At 44.2% G+C, this 22198-nt stretch overlaps 1 protein-coding gene across 4 annotated transcripts in view; it reads left to right on the top strand.

Moving 5' to 3' along the window:
• Mp (collagen XV/XVIII-type protein multiplexin) overlaps positions 1 to 22198 on the top strand; it is a 731849-nt gene that overhangs the window by 319713 nt on the left and 389938 nt on the right. For all 4 annotated transcript variants that reach the window (XM_075880876.1, XM_075880875.1, XM_075880877.1 and 1 more), the window contains 3 exons: positions 4147 to 4209; positions 9102 to 9227; positions 19321 to 19479. In XM_075880876.1, the coding sequence (XP_075736991.1) occupies positions 4147 to 4209; positions 9102 to 9227; positions 19321 to 19479 (348 nt within the window). The remainder of the gene's footprint in view (positions 1 to 4146; positions 4210 to 9101; positions 9228 to 19320; positions 19480 to 22198) is intronic.

Raw genomic sequence — 22198 nt, 5'->3', positions numbered from 1 at the left:
AATTGTACCTTTCTTCACAATGCGTCGTTTAAGTCTTCTACTCATGTGGCATTGCAAATTCAGGCATAATAAAACATTCTTCCCTTTATATGAATGTGAAGTATCACTTTGTGAACTAATGTTGGATCTGTCGAACAGTATTTTTTGCTGCTGCGTCTCTGCATTGCTCAAGTTGAAAGCCTCATGATATAGCCCATGAATGTTCCTACATTAAATAAACATGAAGAGTTTTTTCTATATTCTCGTGACTAGGCTCCAGCTTTTGTACATAGATTATTTACTTTGAGAATTATCATATGATTTGTATGAGCGGCCTTACTATAAAAACAGGAAGGAGAAGACGGAAGGTGGGAATGGAAAAAGTTCGTAAACAGAGGCTCTGTGATGAAGCCAGCGTTTCGACTAGTTGACTTGCCTTGCTGGGTTCTAGACTTGAAGAGAAGTTCTCTTTTCGAAACGTTGGCTTTTTCGATCGAGTTTTCGAACGACATCACTATGTAACTTAAGGAGATGTTCTTACTGTTGCGTTTCCTCAAGTAACCGAAAGCAAATTCCAATCAATAAATAAAATAAATAAATTGAAAAGTGGTTGCGTAAAGTACTCGTTCGGTGTATACAGTTTTATGCTTGCAGATTGGTGCTGAACGAATTCAATAATATGAAGGGGAGAGCCTTATATGGGGGATGAGCTGACAGATACGGCGTCTGGCCTTCATCGTCACGGCACACTTAGTCACGTGATGGTGGTGCTGTAGGTGCCATGAGAGCTTTTCCTACAGGTGGTGTCACTGGCATGTGCATATACAAACAGGGGCAATGTGTAAGCAGACAAGTACCAGTTGTGCAAAGCCCGATGAGTTCTACAAAGTGGGCCTAAGTAGGACACTGTTGTATGGCGATGATCTGTCATCGGCCACTAACGTCGGCCGTAAACTGTGGGATCCCGCTGTAGAAAGCGAACGCCACGCTCTTGGAGTGAACGGACGCAGTTGGTATGGTCAGCACTAACCAAACAATACATAATAATTTAGCTGCTACGGATCGACGATATCGCCAGCCAAATCGCTATACCATCGATCGTGATCAACACGCTAAGACAACCTTACACAATATTAAACAACACTCCACAACATGAGAAACAAGGTGGTGTTGCTAATGCCTGACTCATAACAAGGGCCCCCGGCAGACGGCCAGCGGTGACGTGCACCGGTGTCCCACCACTAGAGACAACCGTTCACGCCTACTACCACGCGCAAAAGAGACTCGCTGAATTCTCTCGTGGCACCACCAAGACCTGCTACTAGGTGTCACCGCCGGCGTTCTTAAACCAACAACAACGTTCTTAAAGCAACAACAAGAACAAGAACAAAAAACTACTTGTGAACAAAAAAAACCCAACGTTCTGACAGGTTCAAACACGTCACAACCACCAATCTCCTCGCTCTCTACAAAGCACACCGCTGACGCTAGCTATGGAAGTCCCCCCTAGGCCTACTCTACCCCGGCTCGAACAAAAGCCTGTACCGAACCGCGAACTGTCGCCAGATACTTTAAGTGCTCCACGTGGGGCAGCCAGTGTGGGATCTCACTGTGGAGAACGAGCGCCACGCTCTTGAAGTGAACAGATGCAATTGACACGGTCGGCACAAGCAAATAATACATATTTATATAACTGCTTTGGATCGACAATATTGCCAGCTGAATTGAAATTAACATCAGCCGTCATGAACACGGTAAGAAAATTTTACACAATATAAACACTCAACAACATGACAAACGGTGTTGCTAACGCCTGACTCACCACAAGGGCCCCCGGCAGACGGCCCGCGGTGCCGTGCACCGGGGTTTCACTGGGAGAGACAACCGTTCACGCCAACTACCACGCGCAAAAAAGACTCGCACAGTTCTCTTGTGCCACCGTTAAGGCCTGGCACTAGGGGTCACCGCTGGCGCTACCGATGTAACCATGATGATGATGATAGTGGTGAAAAACGGTCGCAAACACAATACCACCTACCACTTAATAGTTGTGACCCCAAAACACGGTTTTTGCGTGAGACACCTACGCCACTTGGCACAAACAACTTTACAGGGAGTGTCAGCACCCCCACAAGACAAAGCTAAATACGTGACGTCTCAATTTTGAAGGCATCGGCGGTAATGCTTTCGCCTGGAGGGCTTCTAAGCGATAATGGAATAGACCACGTAGAATTTTTCGCTGCCAACCATTGGCATAATTTACTTATTAATATGTAGCTCGAAATAGATAAGTAGGGTTTAACGTGCCAAAACCACCATAAGATTGTGATAGACGCCGTAGTGGAGGGTTCTGGTAATTTCGACCACCTGGGGTTCTTTAACGTGCACCCTAATCTGAACACACGGGCCTACAACATTTTCGCCTCCATCGAAAATGCAGCCGCCGCAGCCGGGATTCGATTCCGTGACCTGCGGGTCGGCAGCCGAGTACCTTATCCACTAGACCACCGTGGTGGGGATATATGTCGTGCAAGGCCCCTTGCGAAGTCGCACTTACATGAAGAACGCAAGCTATCGCAGTATATTCCCACAACTGGATATATATAGACACAACGAACCTACCATTATACCTTCATCTACAACAGTTGCAGAATTGATTTTTTTTTGCACCAAGAAACGCCGTGAGGCTCCATACTCCGTCGCGTACATATGCATGCTGCTTTTAGCGTGTGCGTGTATTGTCGTTACGGTGGTTTTGCAAATTTGTAGCATGTCATTCGGTGATATGTGCGTAATGAAAAGCTATCTACCAGCATAAGCTGTCTTTGGATTTGAAAGGCACATGTGCCAATCGACTTGAACGCGCTCTCTATAGGTGGGAAAAATTGATGAGCTCACTCAAACTCACTCTATAAATATAATTTACCTCTGGGACTCAGACCAACCAAAATTGTCGTCAACCATACTCTCTTGGACTCAAAAAGCTCATCAAAGATTACTGAATACATCTCTCACACTCACTGAGTTTCAGTTAGTCCGAATTAGTGGACTCAGGAGTCCCTTAGCGAACTATTGGCTGTCTCGACCAAGGTGTCATTGCTTTTTCACATTGGTATCTAAACGGTGCCTTACTTGCTACCTTTTGATCTCTTACGTTCAAGAAGAAGATCACTCGCTGCAATATAGTGATGTTATTGAAAGAGATGACTCACACGGATATTTTAACAAAAACATTTCGAAAAAAGCTTGTGGTGTCGGGTCACAGAATCTTCCCCCTTCCCCTCAACTGACTCCTCTGTTCAATGAACGTTGAGCTGGCATATGAATGCTGGTGCGTTGCATTATGTGTGAGTAGGTGTGAGTACGAACGCATGGCAACATAAGGCAGATAGTAATGCTTGTGTAATTAGCGCTCTCACGCACAGCCTCTCAAAACATTGACTGAGTATTTTTTCATGAAACCCACTGTATTTCTAAAAATGCCTCTTTTTTAGGGGTTGTAAAATCAAGTAATTACCCCAAGCACCTGTTTTACTTAACGACAACCAGAATATTTAATATAGTTTAGAATATCAACCATGATTGGATTATCAAAATTAGAATATCAGGTAACACGTTTGCAATAGCCCACTGCCGACCTTATTCTGATTTATTTGTGACCTATCATACGCATTATTATGTATTGTTTCATTTCAGCTTAGATTTCTTGGAAATTGTTATGTTTTGGGTGACGCAAAGAGGCTCAATGCATAGAGTCTATGTCGATTTCTTTTTCAAACATTTGCAATGCAAGCTTCCAGTTTTGACCCTTGAGAGCTCAAACACACACACACACACACACACACACACACACACACACACACACACACACACACACACACACACACACACACACAATTATATATATATATATATATTAGCGTGCACTCAACTTTCTGTTAGAAATGGAGATAGAAGATTCATACTGACAGACAAGATGCCAAAGTTGCCTAGCACATAGCAACACCTGAGACAAAAAAACATAACAAGAAGCAGGGCATATGGGAGAGCCAGTGTTATTTTTGAATCAGGTGTTAGCTGAAACGCAGTATACTGACTGAAGCTTTGACGACACAGACTAATACTGTGCGTGTGCACAACAGAAAGTGAAACGTCTGCCCATTGCAGGGTCCACCTGGTCCGTTGGGACTGCAGGGTCCGCCCGGACCACAAGGGCCGCAAGGACTACAGGTAACAACTAATGCCCCTTTGGAATATATGTCGCACTGTTTTTCAATATTGGGTGTTCCCACTTCAGAAATTGTGGGGCGCCTTTGTGGGGATAATCGTGCTATGTTTGTCTCACGGTACTTGCGGAGAAAACTGTGCCTGTACCTATAATAGAACAATGGTTGATAATGTCAACGTTAAAGCTCTTACTCTTGGTTGTTTACTCTTTGTTCCTTATTTTGTTCATTTTGCAGTCTTATTTCGGCTCATACTCATGTTAACAATTCACGTGCCTTTTTGCAAATAGTGAATGAAAAGGACGACGTTCAGACAGACTCGTGCAGTTTGCCCTGTGTTGCGTTTGTAGCCTACGTGGCATTTGAGTAGCCTGTGTGGCATGTGTTTTATTATGTGAGAGTAAATTATTCTATTATTACAAGGACAAAGCCAACATCTCAGAAGTGGGACCGCCATTCAATCGCCATGGAGAGAAAATGCGATTTCCGTTAGTCTACGTAGCTGGTTAACGAAACTCTTACCCTGAGATGCAACGCACTGATGGAAGAGACAACCCAACTTGTGGTGGAGGAGGGACAGACTTTGGCAATGTAGACAACATTACGGCTCGCGACTTACTCAAAGCTATCTTATAAAAGGACCGTCTACTATTGACCCTGCTGGAACGACTGACTGTGCCAGCGCAACCTCAACCAGTGCCAACAATTCAGATAATTTCTAACTGAGTCACAATATCACTGCGTTCGATGGCTTCGAAGACGGTTTTGCAGCGCGTGGACAGAGAGCATTCGGCGAACGTCAAATATACACTGGTGGCCAGCTGCATACAAGCTCGAGACAGCTAAGGCTTGATTGGTAGGAGCAGCCAAGGACTGGTACCGTTCAAGGAGTTCCAAGATCACGTCATGGGAGGAGTTCGAGACACGTTCCTGTCGGACCTTCGTCAGCCAGACTCGCGTTGCAGAACGGCAGCGCAAGATGCTAGAGCGTGTGTAGCCGCGTAATGAGAGGACGGCCGCCTACTTTCACTCTAAGGTGCGTTTTTGCCACGAACTCAACCTGGACTTTAACGATACGCGAGAGCGAGTTCTATGAGGGCTGAGGTCGCACGAATTCTGCATCATGCTCTTGGGTCGAACGCATCAAGGTGACGACGACCTGCTGCACGACATCTTGGAGCTCGAACGCATCAAACTGGAACGACAACAGGTTTTCGGCACACGCAACCAAAGCCTAAAACCACCTTCAGATTCAGAACGCTGCCTGCCCGCTACCACGGGAAGAAAATTGACGACCGACGTGAACCAAGGAGCGGAACAACGCCAAGAACTGCCGCCCGTCGACCGACACGCCACTACGGAGACCATAGTCTATGTGACAGGCTGTCGTCGGCTCTCAACAGGAAGCGCCCCGGCGGAGGAAGACGATGCCCCGAGTGCACAAGATATGGAAGTCGTGCTTGATGCAATCCCCCAGGGACATGTGATTCCGTTTTTCGAGCAAGCCCTGCCACATGTAGAGAATTTCGAAGACATCGAAGCACCGAAAACGAAGGTAAGCGAAGAACCCAAGGCGAATAAACTGCAGTAAAAGCAGGAATTCCGAAGACAAAGACACAGCTGAAGCTGAAAGCCAAAAAAAAAGCAGACGAACTCCCAGCCTGGTGCTGCCAGAAGAGACAGCGAGGTGGAGAGAATGAAGAAATCCATGTTGTTGTTGAAATCGTTAGGTAACTATAAAAGCTGGTTATTCGAAACATATTCGGCTGATTAACGAGTGCTTGCACGCACATTGTATGTACACTTTTACGTATATTTAGTATATTTTGCTGAATAAAAATTACAACACAGCCACCTTCCATCCGCATGCTTCGCATATGGCAATGATTTCCAAGATAATTATATATGCCGAATAAATAATTTTTAGCTTAGTGATAGAGGTTGCTTCTACGTTCCTTCCAGGTCATTCCTAGGCTTTCGCTAGGTGAGACTAGGTTCTTTCTGCATCGACTCTCAGCGCACTGAGGTCAGAGTTAGAGGCATAGAGGTTCGAGCTTGGCCGCCATTTGTTGGAATAACTCTTGCCTTTCTCATATTTGATGCAACAGTAGTGAATGGTGATACCTACCAAATGTCTGTGGTGCCTAAATAATGGTTTATTATGATGATGGCTTTTTGGTACATGGCTAAGTAAGGAACAGCGTTCTAAAGGACCTCATTGTCAAAAAGCCCTCGCTTGGCTTTGTCATAGAGCACCTGCTTGCCACGCAAAAGCCCTAGGCGTAAGTCCGCCTCGGACCGTTTTCTTTCTACAATGCGTGATAGATATAGAGAACACTGGCCTACTACGCGATCAAACTAAGCTGTTATGAGTTCATAACAGCTTGCGCTCTAATACAGAGCATAGGGAGCTGCAGCGACGCTGGGCTGTTTTACAACTTCTAAGAAGCGAGTTCGAATAATTATGAGCCAACTTGCACAGAGCTTTTAATGTAGCGCTTTGCGATACAGAGGGGTATTAGTACCTTAAAAAGCAATTGCAGAGGCATTGTAAATTCCAAACTAAGACAATTGGGCTCCAGTGGTGCCAAGTCTAAAAGAAGTTCAGGGCTTGGTAGACTTTTTTCCTGGTTTTCTGTTTTTTCCTTTCATCTTTTCTCTGTTCTCGTTTCCAGATAAATTTTTTACTCTTCTTTTTTGTTTATTTATATTTTGTTTTTCCATTTGTTCTCGTTCTTTTATCACCATTTTTCGCTTGATTACTCTTTCATTTTCCTACGTGGTTTGTTTTGCCTGGTTTCAATAACCGAAGTAGTAATGACCGGATAATATATTATCATCGAGGCGCTCGATGAGCGAAACTAAGAGGACTTCTTTTTGGCGCAACCGCGCTAAATCTAGTATGATCAGCTATGCTATAAATAGTTTTGCCTGCATCAATTTTATCGTCAAGAGACTCGAAAAAGAATTACACCATCTCCCACTAAAGGGAACCATGTTAGAGGCGAAGCAGAGAGAACTAACACTTACACTTGGGGTGACGTTGGCGCTGGTGCTCATCGAGGCTTTGCGCAGGAGAGACACCTGGGGAGGCGCAAAGCACGCAGTGATGAACCAGTTTTAGGAGCGGAGTTTCTTAGGGAGCGGCTTGTGCGTCCCTCGTTGTAGTGCGTAACCACTGGTGGCACATAGACGAAAGAGTGGTCCTTAGAATGTCAGCGGGATGGCGGTACTTATATATGATGAATACATGATGAAAAGATATGATATGGTGGTACTTGAAGTGTCCATTAGATAGACAGACGGATAAAAGGATCGACACAAAGATGAACGAACGGACTGGCGGATGCACGAATGGACAGACATACAGAAGTGCGGACGAAAGGACGGATGAACAGGTGGACAGATAGACGGCCGTACGAACTGACGCACGAACAGACAGACAGACGAACGAGCGAAATGACGTATGGACGGACGCATGGACGGACACATGAATGGACACATGGATGGACGTATGCACCGACGGACACTCAGATGGAGGGACACACGGACGGACACACGAACGAACGCGAGCAAGAACGAATGGACGGACGGAAGCACAGACGCACAAACGAAAACTTCGCCCCACTAATCACCATTCACTCCGTCGATATGCTGTGATTTTTTTCCTACTATAGCTTGTTAATTGCTGCTAGTGTGCAATGAGAGACGGACGACTCCAATCGTACTCAGACACCCGCAGTCTCCTTTTAGTTAACGACTTTGCAAATTTTTGTTCTTCAACAGCACACAAAAAAAATGTTCCACCGAAACTACCTTGAAGGTCAAGAGAGAGAGAGAAAAAAAAGGGAAGGCCGGGAGATCAGCCAGATATTGGCATCCGGTTTGCTACCCAACACAGGGGGTGTTGAATAGGGGCAAAAAAGAGGGCGTAGAGAAAGATGAAAACAAAAATGCACATGCACTCATGAGAAAACAAAAACGCACACAAGAAGGGCGTTCTGGCTACGACCGTTCAGATCCCGTGCATATATATGCAGTATAGTTTTGCAGCGCAAGCAGTCATTTTTTATCATTCAAAGAACTTTCAGCAGATGCTGTTTGCGTCGGTGTTGCGAGGCAAGAGAGTAGAGAAGCGTGGTAGAGAGGAGAGGGGGGAGAGGCCATACATGCGCAGTGGGGTGTAGACGCCGAAGGGAGAGATGCCTAGAGGAGTGAAAGAAAGGGGAGCTAGCGTAAATTAGCAGACGTTCCCTGCGTCGGCGTTGCGTGGTGAGAGAGGAGGCATGGGAGAGGAGAGAAGGGGAGTGAACGCGCATGCGCAGTAAGGGTGGTCACACAGCACACCAGCTTGAGCTTGACCCTAAGCTGCTTCGAATCTAAAAAAAAGGAATAAAAAACTTCTTGGCGAGAGGAAGCACTTAATGTGAGGAAGCACAGCCGGCTTATGCTACCTGTGAATCTTCCAGCGTTACACCAAGCAACGACAACAGCATACGACAGCCTGCCCCCTTACATTGCTCCACACTTGAAAATTGGGGATTAGAGGTAGTTCTTGCGGTCACTTAACTCGGTACGATGGCTTCAATATATACGCTGATATACCATGAACAAGCGTGAGAGAAGTTGATGCTTCGTGAGGGGTCAGTTTTTAACAACTTTGTACGGCAAACTGAAATGTTCATCTTCAATTCACAACTGCTATTATTCTTGGTCCCACATCTAACAGTTATACATATCCACGTAAACACCGAGTTCTCGGCGTACGCCTTTCACAGTGGGAGTGATGCACATGGACCTGGCCAACAAGGGCAGCCTTTCATTAGTGGCCAGGTGCTTTTCTTCTTACTACAAAAGTATGGACCGCAGTCACCAAAATATTTTCACCTGTTTTAGGGCCTTCCCGGTCAACAGGGTCCGCCGGGACAGCCCGGAATAGACGGTTTGCCAGGAATACCTGGACCTAGAGGCTTACCAGGCCCCCCTGGGCAGCCAGGGCCTTCGGCACCAAGAATATTTGAGGTAAGGTTCATTCATCTCACCTCCCGGTAACACAATTTTCTATGCGTTATGTCATATAGTAAATTATGTATTTTGGGAAGAAACTTGTGCTAAAGTAAGTACAAAAGTAGTGAGAAAAACAATGGGAAATGTAATATGCACAATTATTATTAACGAGGTCTAATTCTAGTATCGCATGAACCCATTCGAAGTTTAAGGTCCGAATAAGAGACGGACGAAGATAACATACACACATGGAACGCCCTTTCTAACAAAGACTTATTTTGAAAACAGCACAGAACATGTTTTATACACCACGGGCACCGTCATCCTGCCATAAAGCACAGTCGCATGCAAGTAGCGTAACTCTTTTGTCGATAATGAAATGGAGGTTACGCTGATGCACATATTACCTCATTCCATTAATTTATTGGCTTCAATGACTAGTCTTATTGATCTACCGGGGCTTTGTGTAACTACCACGCAGGCGCTGAAGTTAAAAACACAATGACAATCTCTGTAGAATATCGTGAGGTGGCCCTCTCGGCAATTTCTGACGTTGTTATTATGCTGTTTTAGCCAGTCACTCAGACATTTCTCGGTCTGGCCTACGTAACTTCTACCACACGACAAGACGATCTCGTAGACCACACCCAACTGACACCTTACATACTTAGTTTTGGTACTCACAACGCAGGTCGGAGCTTTCCTGAGAAAAGAGGTAGTGATCTCGCAGAGCCTGATAAGAGTTAACGGGGCAGAGAAGACCACCTTTACATCAATGTGTTCAGAAATCCTTTTGTAATTATGGGATACGCGGTGTACATAAGGAATGACAGCCAGCTTAGGAACATTCTGGGCTGGTTGTTCATTACCGTAGCAGTTCCACAACTTCTTCAACAACTTCTTTGCCACAGACACCAGAATGGGCTGTGGGTAGCCTGCCTCGTCAAGGCGGTGTACCGGCTTGAGGAATCTATTTGCTGCTCTATGTTGACAGCATTTCTTAAAAGCATTCAGCAGGCACATGTTGGAGATGCTACGTTTGACAAGCTTAGAATGGGTAAAAGGTCCCCACTGCCAAAATGTTTGATCTGCTGCTAAAAACAATGTTACATCTAAAAGCCTAACAGTCGAACATGGGGACACAGTAAGCAGGAATATTGAAAAAATTATTTTTGCATTACTTGTAATATGCAGCTTTTTGTGAACCAGAATCAGACGTTTGTTTGTCTCAGTGCGTTCTTTTTCTCTAAAAATGACATAATTCAAAACTTTTGCCACAGTCTGCCATGCCCTCATTTTTACGCAGCAAGAGATTCCATGCAGGTCACGCCTGATAGCCACAGGGAGAAGTTGTAGTTTGCAAGCTGGATGTATTTGGCGCATTCAGAAAAGATTGGGCCCAGAACTGCCGTAACGAAAGAAAGCAGAATCGTCAAGCTATTTGCCATGAAATCTGTATCTAGTCGGGGATATCTTAGTGGTGTCATCACTGGCAAACACCAAAACTATTATCGGTGGGCCATTGAAAGAAATAGAGCCAGCTTGAAGGGCCTGCAAAAAGCTGTCCGGCCCACATAATTTCACATGGCACAAAAGAATACCAATAAATCTCATGGTCTTGGCTTCAAGTACGCCAAAAATTTGGGCAAATTCAACAAAGTCCATTTGAAAGATGAATCATGTTTTTACAAATAACACCTTCCAGCGTGTGCTGTTGAGGCTGTTCGGCCAAATTATCTAATACTAGTTCATCTAGAATTACTTGCCAAATGCCTCCATGTGAAAAATCAAAACCATAACGAGGTTTTGGATGATCATGTGGAAGCGCTCTCGCTCTCAAAAAATAAATGTTTTGCTCCAGCACTAAACACCGTAATTACGCACTCTTGATGCTGTGTTCATATTCATTGATGGCAATATAGCCCGTGAGACTGTGCTAAACAGTTTTGAAATCTCGACAGAGGACTACACAGTGCAGGGCCCACGCACCCTTGAACAGCGTCGATAGCACTATGGAAACACGGCTGCATATCAGACGACAAATGAGCCTGCCAAGCAAGATGTTTCAGCACAAAAAGCAAAAGAAAGCATATTAGTGATGAGTGTCTGGCTGGTGCCTATTCACCGGGTCCTTCAAGTTGTTTTTATCTCGTTGCACTTTTGAAATAATGCACATTTTCAACTTTAAATGCCATTGTGTCAAAACATCCCTTTTTGTACTGACATTCCTTTTTTCGGCAACCAAAGTATCGAGAATCATAAGTTTCGACCAGTGTTTTGACCAGGGTGTATACAGAAGTGCAATAATTGTTGTGTTAAAAAGTGCTCTTCTGCAATAGAATATTTATAGCTGTTATCGAAGTATAGTTATGCATGGAAACAAAAACAAACATTACTAGAAACTAATTATGGTCCCTCTAGCAAGAAGATGCAGGTAAAATGTACCACTGCAAGTACAACTAGGCTATCTTGTTTTCTCATAAAGGAACATGCCCTGTTCAGCCCAATTACAATTACAGTATGCAATGATACAGCAGTCTAATCTGACGCTTTACACACTTTGAGGCAGTGCACAAGTCATTCTTGCTTACTGTTTTCTTGAGAATGTGATGTTTTAAGAAAAATGTTCAGGTCTTTAATACAGACAATAACTATATTATAACCTGCTATAGGGTGTTCATGTCCTTTGAGTGTGCAAAGTTTTTTTGAAACAAAATAAGTTATATCATGGTGCCTGCACATATTTTAATTATTGCTAAGAATCACCCAGAAAGTGAGTTTTCAAGGAGTACTTTTGGTTCATATTGTTGCTTAAGTTTTAACAGCACAAACAACTTTCTAAAAGATCTGATAAGCAAAAATTGAAGTAGCATGAAGGTATGAGAATCCCCACGTTCCTATACCAACAATATCGAATTCATTATTGTTATCGTGAATATGCTGCTACATCCAGTACATGTTTACACTTCATAGTTTACAGCACACAATAACTTAATAAATCACGCCTGAAGCTTCATGCTGTGACAAAATTGGGTCATAGGACTACAATTAGGCTTTATGTACAAGACTTTTCAATGACATCTGCGGTGATTTATCTTCTAATTTAACAAACTACAGCTGGCTCCTCATGATGCAAACGATATTGGTCATAAAATAGAAACCAAGGACTGCTTAAAATTTTTTTGGTCATTTTATGTTGTTCAAATACGCCCTAAAGCAACTAACCGTGCCTGACACTTCATTATGTGACAGATATTGCACATAGGACTGCAACGGACTCCTTTATGGAAGTCTTTGGACATTGCCTGCAGTCAAAATATTCTCTAAAGCTATAAACCACACCCAACACTTCATGAAGTCACAGATATCGGTCAAAAGATTTCAACTGAATCTGGTATAGAAGGTTTTTGAACACTGTCTGAAGTCAAAATATTCTCTAATGCAACAAACCATGCCCAAACCTTCATATTGCAACAAATATTGGTTATTAGACTGGAACCAAGCACTGCGTGGAATGCTTTTGGACGTTTTCTTCATTTATTTTCAAATACTACAGCCCAATGCAGGGCTACTGCAGGAGTGGTGTCCATAAATACAAAACTAAATCATTCAAACAGTAATATCTAGAAGGGTGCGCCAGCAGGAAGAAATATCACTAGGTCGTAAGTACAGGTAAAAAAATGAGTGAAATAGAATATTGTTGTTATACAAGTGGCTCTGATATTTAAGACACTCTGGTTTCAAAAACAGAACGAGATAGATCAATTCAGTATTTAATAACTTGAGCAAGAGAAACAAAAAAAACTATTCGAACAAGTTAGTGAACACAAAAATTACTCTAAGTTCGATTGTAATTGCAGATGGGCACTGTGTTGAAGGCTTTTCTCACTTTGTGGGAAGTGTACATATTATTTATTATTTATAAAATGCATCTTAAACATCTTGATGCAGCAAATATTTGTTTTGAGATTGCAGCCAAGCACTGCGTAGAAGGCTTTCACATGTCATAAGTAGTCAAAATACCCCAGAGCATAATGAAGCGATCTGGAAAGTTTATGATGCAACAGATATCAATCATAGGATTACACCATAGCTCTGTATAAAATTGGACAGTTTTGTGGCACATATAAACTGAATATCCTAATATTTAAATTATGCCTAAGTGCATGCATAGTCTAAGTTAAGGGATATAAAAAAAACTAAACAGGAATGAAATAGTTCTCGCAAGTAGATACAAAGATGTAGTGTTCGAAACCATGCCATAGTTTATTCGGCTGTAATCAGTCTAGAGGAACGGATAAATGCATGCACATTTATGAATGGTGTCAAATGTTTCTGTGGTTGCAGATGAGGAACTGTTTGCATTTATTCTAAACAAATCGCAGTACAGTAGTAGTGTGTACTATCATTCAATCTGTACATACACGTGGTGACATGACCTTCTGGTCTTACCATCGTGTCTTCGTGGAGCAGATTTCAAATCAGGTGCTTCTCACTTACAAGGTTTTTAGCTGATTATCTGTCCAGCTGCAAACAAAATGAATGTTATTTCAAATTAAACTCTAAAACGATGGAGCTGCGCCATTGATTGTTTGTTAGCTATGAATAATTGGACTAGAAAGATTGATTGTTAACAGGCTGCCGAACAAAGTATGTGCTATGGAGCATGGCAAAGAAGCAGACCAAAAATCAAGAAGTGAAATAGCTGACAAAAGATGTAATATCTTTTTCTATCACTACAGTGACACACATTCTAGTTTTTATTTTATACATGTATAGAAATGAGACCACTGACAGATGAATGTGTCAACGTCGCTGGTACCCGCCACGAAATCACCGCAGGCTGCTGGTACCAACCAGCGCACGCGCTTGTTGTTGGCTTATCACACAAACAATTTGCACTGAAGTCAACGAATGTTTCAGAGTGAGAAAATTCGCAAAGACATTTACGTATGTTCTCACACCACCCAAGTGTGTTGGCAAGTGCAATATTCATTGTTGGTGATGATGATTACTGATGTTGAAAACAAACGCGCTGCAGATAAAAGCACTTGCGTAAATATCACGGCATGTCTAGGGTGTCATACACATAGTGTACATTGCGACGAAAACTGCCGTCAATTTCCTTACACCAATATTCCTCACATGAGCTGGTTCACATGAACTCGGCGGTATAGGCCTACACTAAATGCAGATGACACTGCTCTGAATATACTTCATGGTAAGCGAGAGATAACGCTAAACACTTTGAACCTCTGAAGCGTGTTTACACTCGTTTCGAGCACAGATAATCCCGTATAAAGCACAGGAGCACCAATATGCTGTCGTAGATTGTAAGATGGTCTCACTCGGCCGACTATCATACTCAGGACCGGGGCAAGGGCAGCTGGTCGGCATTCGAGGAATTTGTTGGCGTCGCTCGAAGGCAGCACGAAACCACGTTCCATTGGTAGCACTCGCAGTCGTTTGTCGTGTCGTTGTTGTAGATGACGAAGCGGCGATTCAGGCACGTTTGGAGTAGTTTTGTGCTTGCGCCACACACTCGGCGGTACGTTCGAATAAGTAGTCAATAGGTATAGCATTCGGACCATTGCGGTCTCTGGTTGGTTGTCACCACCGTACGCTTGGCGACGTAGTGGAAAATATCAAGCTTAGTTTGATCCCCCGGGCTTCACAGCGTCTCGTGCCTCGTCGCGTATGCCCCTCCTATGCCAATGTCGAGAGGCGCATTTGATGATTTTGACACGTAAGCGTGAGCATACGCGCGGCAATGGTTGGAACTTAAGGTTTCTAGATGGAAGATTGTTTTTAGATCATGCATGTTGGCAATATGAGATTCGTGCAAACGAACCACTGCTACCTTTTAGCTCGTCCCATTCTAAGGTGCTAAAACGTAGCATCGCTACTTTGTGCCTGCGGAATGCTTTTAAGAAATCTTGCCCATACAGGCAGTTGACAGTTTCCTCAAGAAGGTTGATCGTCCTGACCCACAGACCATATCTGTGGCAGGAAGATGTTGAAAAAAAAGAAACGCGAGGCCTGCGCGGAAGGCGCAGCACAGTCATATTGAAAGCTAGAAAAGCGGGATTTCAGAGCCTTTTTTAAACACTCATTGAGTAACAGCTGCGAGTTATAAATAGTAATTTCTGGGCAGTATACCAGCATGCGCATACGCTAGTTTTCATCAATCTTTTGAGAATTGTTGTATTCGCTAAACGCTCGCAAGGAATTTCGGGCCCATTGGTCATCCAGTAGGGAAGACGATGAGGAATTTATGCCTGAACTGGGTATGCGCCTCAGTTAATAGGGAATCAAAAACAAACATTTGTAATGGGTTGGAGCATTGAACGACCCATTCGTTACGCTATTCGCATTGTGTAATGCCTCGTTGTTCATTCACTGTTATAAAACGCTTTGTTACTCATATTAACGCGATTCCTTTCCCGACATCAAGCCTGCCTAAGGTGAATTCGTCAACAAGTCCCTAGCACCGGTGTGGCTCAGTGGTAGAAAATTGGGCTGGAACGCAGAATACCCTGGTACGAACCCTGCTGTATCCTCGGGGCTAGCTCTTTTTTTTCTTATTTCACGATAGTGGTTACGCACACCGGCGGTGGCGGCAGCAGCGGTGGCGGACAACATGAGCACAGCGCGTGACCCGAGGTTTGATATCATAACGTCTTTCGCTGTAAAAGTCACAGGGCTGCTACGAAAGTGAACAGCCGGCCCAGAATAATGCTAAGCTTGCTGGCATTCCTTATGTACATCGCGTATCTAATCATTTGAAAAAGGTTGCCGAACATATTAATCAAAAGGTGGCCTTCTCTGCCCCGTTAAAAGTTTCCAGGCTCTGCAAGATGACTATCCCTTTTCTTAGGAAAGCTCCGACCTGCGTTGTGAACCATAAGAACAAGTATGTAAGCTGTCAGGCGGGTTTTGTCTACAAGATCCCCTTGTCGTGTGGTAGAGGTTACGTATATAGGTAGAACAACACCTCCCCTATTTTTATCGATGCCAGCCAGATGTGCCCGATTCAGCCATTCACCACCCTCTCCTCTAGCCTCTTCCTTCCTCTCACCCATCTCCTAGCCATCACGTGTGGTTTGCTGCCATGGGGGAGGGAGCCCTAAGGGATCCTCCTCATGCAGTGCCTCACGACGGAAATTATATGAAGTATTTTTTGTTCAGTTGTGTTCAGATCGATGAGGTGACGTCTTGCATTTTTCGTGTTCACAATATTGGCAGTTACGCTGGCTCTGTGAAACATACGTTCTTTGAGATCGCGTGTCTCCTTTGGTGGTTCAATAGGCGTCAGACTCTGCCCACTTGGCGCTGCGAAAAACACCGCCACTAGCGCCCTTATCGACGCATCGGAATAAATGGGTAGTGCAAAGCTAGCCGTCCGCATGCGAACGTGCTTATGTCCTCCTCTTTCATAGGTAGAAAAGGTGGTTTGCTGCGAGTCAAGGACCTGGAAAGCTTCTTCCTTCAATCACACTCAGCTTCAGAAATGCAGGAAGCTCATCAAAACGAACTGTGGGTACAATGTGAAACATGTTTCACTTGTATCGGCGAACTGCAACTGGCAATTTAAGTGCAACGAGCATCGCCTGATTTAAAGTATGAGGCAAGCACTGGGACGTGCGTTCTGCAGTGCCTAAATGCGTTAAACTTGGGCATATACATGACGTCAAAGTGAAGAGGTGCATACACGAACCATTTATGTAGTCAGTGGTACGAAGCTCGCTTTATCCGGCATGAGTGACCCTGGTGATTTTCGCTTTGCCATTCGATTCTCCAAATATTTCTTGCTTCCTGCGCATTGAACTGTTTTATTACGCATGCTCGAATGCTCTGGTGACGGTTGTCTTCCGTTCGTATGTACTGCAAATGAGGATACATGCGTGTCAGCTGTTTCAGTGTCCAACGAAAGGCAGAACTGATGCTTTCGAAATAACTCCGGCAACCACGGAGACCAATGGCCAGAAAAAACTGACTCTGGTTGTGATAATTTTGTAATTTATCTGCATGACGTATGTTATCGTATTTTCTAGTTAAAGCTGAAACTTTAGGTCTTTAAAGTCTTGCGTGCGTAATGCTGTGGAACTTCAGATATTCTGTGTTCGCGGCATGTGCGATGTTTATCACGCGCGTCACCTGTTCACTGCTGCACAGCACGCACCGCAGTCAAACTCTGTTAATCTTCATAATCAAGGTTGATTTGATATGTGGAGTTCAACGTCCCAAAATCACCATATGATTATGAGAGACGCCGTAGTGGAAGACTCCGAAAATTTCAACCACCTGGAGTTCTTGAACGTGCACCGAAATCAGAGAACACGGGCTTACAGCACTCTCGCCTCCATCGGAAATGCTGCCGCCACAGCTTGGATTCAATCCCGTGACCTGCGGGTCAGCAGACGAGTACCTTAGCCACTAGACCACCACGGCGGATTCATAATCAAGGTTATCTCGGTTTTCCGCGAAAGCTACTCAAAACAATAACACAAGACCTACATTATCAAACTTTCTCGAGTGAACGGCTGTGGAAAGCACGAGTAATTCACTTACACATCACGTTCGCAACAGCCCGTATCTTGCGCTCACGCCATTTTGCTTCACAAAAGCTGCGTAATTCAGTAAAACTGAAGTTCTTTACGTCCGTAGCAATTTACAGCACAACAGTAGCGTCGACTGAGGTCTTTTTTTTTGCAGGGCACGAAGCTGGTGCGCCGCAAAAACTCATGCAACCAGCAGTAACGCCACAAGAAACTGCGAGAAAGAGTCGCAGTGGTTGTAGTGTGGCTGCCTCAACGTTTGAACTTGTCAGTACCTGCCTCCTAAATGTAAAAAAAAGAGGAATGTAGAGGGCGCTGCCAGTCCCCTTGAAGCATGTTCTCACAAGGGATACAGTCTACCAAGAGCATATTTGAAATTTGGGGAAAGGGGAGAACGTTTTTAATGGTTTCTACTTGCCAGCTTTCTGCCTTGTTTCTTGTCACCTGGGCTGAACAATGACAGCTTCGACTGTTCCTATTCAAATTCAAATTTCATTTCAACATAAAGGAGGCACTTCAAAAGTCAAAACAGTAATGCTGTGTGGTGAAAGCAAAAGGCCATGAAGGCTTGCGGTGGCTTTCGCACCATTACGCAATATAGCAACAGCAACAGTCATTGCACAATATAAAAACAAACATTACATAGGAAAGGAACAGTAGGAATGTTTTATTGCAGGCAACTATTTATAGTTACTGGTAGTAAGTATAAGTAGCACATCCATTGTCTGTTTGGCTCTTTTGCCTGCCGACTACGAATGAACAGTTACTTAAGTGTTGCATGTTAACAAACTCAAAGGAACATAAACAGAAGAAATTAAAAAAATCGTAAAGAGGGCGCGTGTGTGCTGACGCCAGCGTTTCGACAAGTCGACTTGTGTTCTTCATGGATGTAACTGGTTTGCGAAGAATGAAAAAGAAGGAGAAGGCAACTTCGATCGCAACTGTGAAGAGAGGCGGCCGTGAGAAGTCTCCCCCAGCTTTACCCTTTTTTCGCAGTGGCATTCCCATCCTCCACTGTCTAAACTGGAAGAGATGAGCCTGAAGCATATGTACTTATAAACGCTAAGGAAGGCACTTGCATTCTTGAAAAAGACAGGCCCGCCTGTCGAAAAGGCGTGGCTATAGCACACACCCCACTGTGTTTATGCATGTTTGATGGCAGGCTTCTGTCTTTACCTGACTGCTGTCCGTTGTTTGGAATGCACACAAAACGAGGAGACACAAAAACGGGATAGTGCTTGTTCCTTCCCGCTTGTTAAAATACACAACTTCAGTTATCACCACGTTGCTGAATTTTCCGCGTTGAATACCAAACTTTTGTCCAAGTTTTTGTCTTAGTGATATACCCGGAATATTACCAGAGTACAAGGGTTCTACAAGGAGGTGACCGCTTGCTCATGGTTTCTCGAAACAGAAATAAACCATAGGACACCTCATTGCATAGTAAAAGCGTGCGATGGGCCAAAATGTAGAGCTGAACCTAGCTGCCTTCAAAGTGTGACCTCATTTTCTTTACAATCTAATTGTCTTGGTTCGCATTTTCGACGCAGTTGGACAACGGCTACACGTCAGGATTGTTCAGTGGAGCAGGCCCCTTCAACGGCAGACCTGGCCCGGGAGGTCCACAAGGCTTGCCGGGACCCCGGGGTCACCAAGGCGCCAAGGGTGATCCGGGGCCTCCTGGACCGAAGGGACGTGATGGGCCCCAGGCAAGAAATTTTCACCACAAGACGCTGCTAAGTTCTTGAGGAAATGCTTAGCTCAAATTGATAGAAGGACAAAAAGGGAGCACACACTACACAAACACGTGCGGTGTATCAGCTTTCCCTTCATTGCGGAAAGCAGTACGTTGGTTAAATGGGGCGCTGTCAGCTTGACAGTTTATAAGAGCACGGCCACCTTGTAGAGAAGGATAACCATGGTTGGCTCGCCATGCATTGAAGAGCTTTTGGGTTCGATCTGTTGAGAGCATCAAGGTGTTCTTAATACACAACAGTGAACCAACCAAACATATATTAGAAGCCACCAAAATAGCACAGTTGGGTAGTGATGGCGTAAGCACGCTATCCCTGTCAGAAGAAAAATTGTATGTTTTGAACACGTATTAGTTTTGTGATTGTTTTGTATATTTTGTTAAATGTGTGTTAAAAATTATGCATTCAGTTCTCTGTACGTCTCAAGTAAAACTCGGAACGATAAAAACTGCTTCTCCGCGCATGATATCTGGCTGTAGTGTCCTGCAACACAACTGTGTATATTCGTGTTTCGGTAAAAGTAATGCTTAAGAGCGTAGCATTTTGGCCGTGTTGTGTGATACTGTCGTTTCCTAGTGCACGAAAAAACACACGGACAGATGAGGACGCGAGACAGGCGCTACTTGAAACAATGTTTGTTACAAAAAAAGGCAACCATATAATCGGCAACATCGCTGTTCAATCGTCATGATCGCACTTTGTAAATTCAGATGTTTCTGTAGATAGGCTAACTATTTACATGAAATGGTAATAGGTGGTTTACAAATACAGTTATCTGCCAGGCGATCGATCATTTCAACCTCGATTACTTCGTGGGTCAGCTGACCTTTCCTCGTACCGGCAATCGAACACTCTTTAAAAGTCGGCATGCACATGGTAAAGACATCACCACTTGCGCTGTCATTTGAATTACTGCAATGCCTGCAGTGAGCATCGAGGAAGCCACCTTTTTTTCTTTCATCTTGTAGCGGTGTCCTTTTTAACGTTCATTTACGCACCACTCACTTTGATCTTCATAATTTTCGCCATGTGTCGACGAATGCTTGTATAGAATGGCGTCATTGAACTCTATGAACCTATTCTTATGCTTTGTTTTGCGTTCCTGCTTGTTCCACGAACCAGGTCTGCACAGGCTCTGCAATTTTGTGGGAGCAATTTTAACCTTAGACATCGAAACGCATGGGAGCAACCACATTCCAACTTATATGCGAATAAGGGTTCTTACTAATTCCTCTCCTAGGACCACAATACAAAGAATTGATTGGTCCAAATTTTAGTGACTCATGAAAAATACATTACCTGCAGACCCTGAGCAGAACTTAGAAAATGTCATCAAAGAGGCAATGAGGGAAGTTTCTTGTCTCCTCCCTTTCACCGGTAAGCGTTCAGATTTCGACGTTGAACTGAAAAAACTGTGTGCGCTTCACCGAAGGGCGGCAAGGAGATACAGACGGACAAAAGCAATATGCGACTTGAGGCTGGCACGACGCATACAGAAAAAAGTCAAACGATGTTAGACAAACTTGAACAGGAACGCTGGAAATCATTTTGCGAAACATTGGATACCCGAAAGCTGCTGTCATGCATCTGGAGCACTATTCGTGGCCTGCACTCGACTCCCCAACAAAGAAATCTTTTCATGGCTTTAGCCCTACATTTAGGCTGCACCCAACATGAGTTTTGTACGCGAATCGCTGGTGTGTCCGCCTTGTCCGCTGGCACCGTTAAGAGTGTTATCCTTGAACCCCGCATCTCCGAAATGGACAATCTTTTCACTATAGAAGAACTTGACGCATCTTTGGCGGCTTCCCGACGATCATCTTCACCAGGACCCGATGGCATCACCTACTCCGCTCTAGCTAACATTCAACAAGAGGCCAGGGGACAGTTGTTATGCTATTACAACCACTCATGGCAGGCGGGCATTGCTCCATAGGATTGGAAGATAAGTCGACTTGTGCCACGACTCAAACCAGGAAAGTCACCATTTAATTTGACATCATTTCGCCCCATTGCCCTCGCATGTTGCGTAGAAAAAGTCATAGAAAGGATGATACTTACACGCCTAGAATGGTACTTCGAGCGCTACCCAAACTGAATGATGCGTTTTCGGCGAGGTAGGTTATCTCTTGACAACGTGATTGATCTCACAACATTTATCCAGCAACAGAAGAGCCTCAAGCGCATACCACTTGCACTCTTCCTCGACGTCAAAGGGGCCTATGATAACGTATCACATAAAGCCATTCTAGACTCGTTGGAAACTGTCGGAATCGATGGTCGGATGTTCCAATGAATCCAGGAATATTTGACGAGAAAGTCCTTTCTTGTACAAACCTCAGATGGACCTACCACCAATTACTATGCCTTTCATGGCGTCCCTCAAGGCGCCGCATTAAGTCACACTTTATTTAACCTCGTGATGGTAGTCCTTCGTGAAATTTTGCCAAGTACTATCCTCATATCCATATATGCTGACGAAATTTGTCTATGGAATTCGGGTGTAACTCGTCTACAAGTACATGCAAGGATCCAGCAGGCTGCCACCCTGACATGCTGATATCTCCGCCAGCAAGTTCTTTCCGTCTCAACGGAGAAATGTGCATTAGTTGCGTTTACTCGCAGAGAGATGACACAATACCCCGTTACAATCAATGAACAAAATATTCCATAC

Source organism: Rhipicephalus microplus, chromosome X (assembly GCF_043290135.1).
Source record: "Rhipicephalus microplus isolate Deutch F79 chromosome X, USDA_Rmic, whole genome shotgun sequence".
Classification (NCBI taxonomy): domain Eukaryota; kingdom Metazoa; phylum Arthropoda; class Arachnida; order Ixodida; family Ixodidae; genus Rhipicephalus; species Rhipicephalus microplus.
Note: the sequence above shows the minus strand (reverse complement) of the source record. Positions and strands in the feature narration are given on the sequence as shown.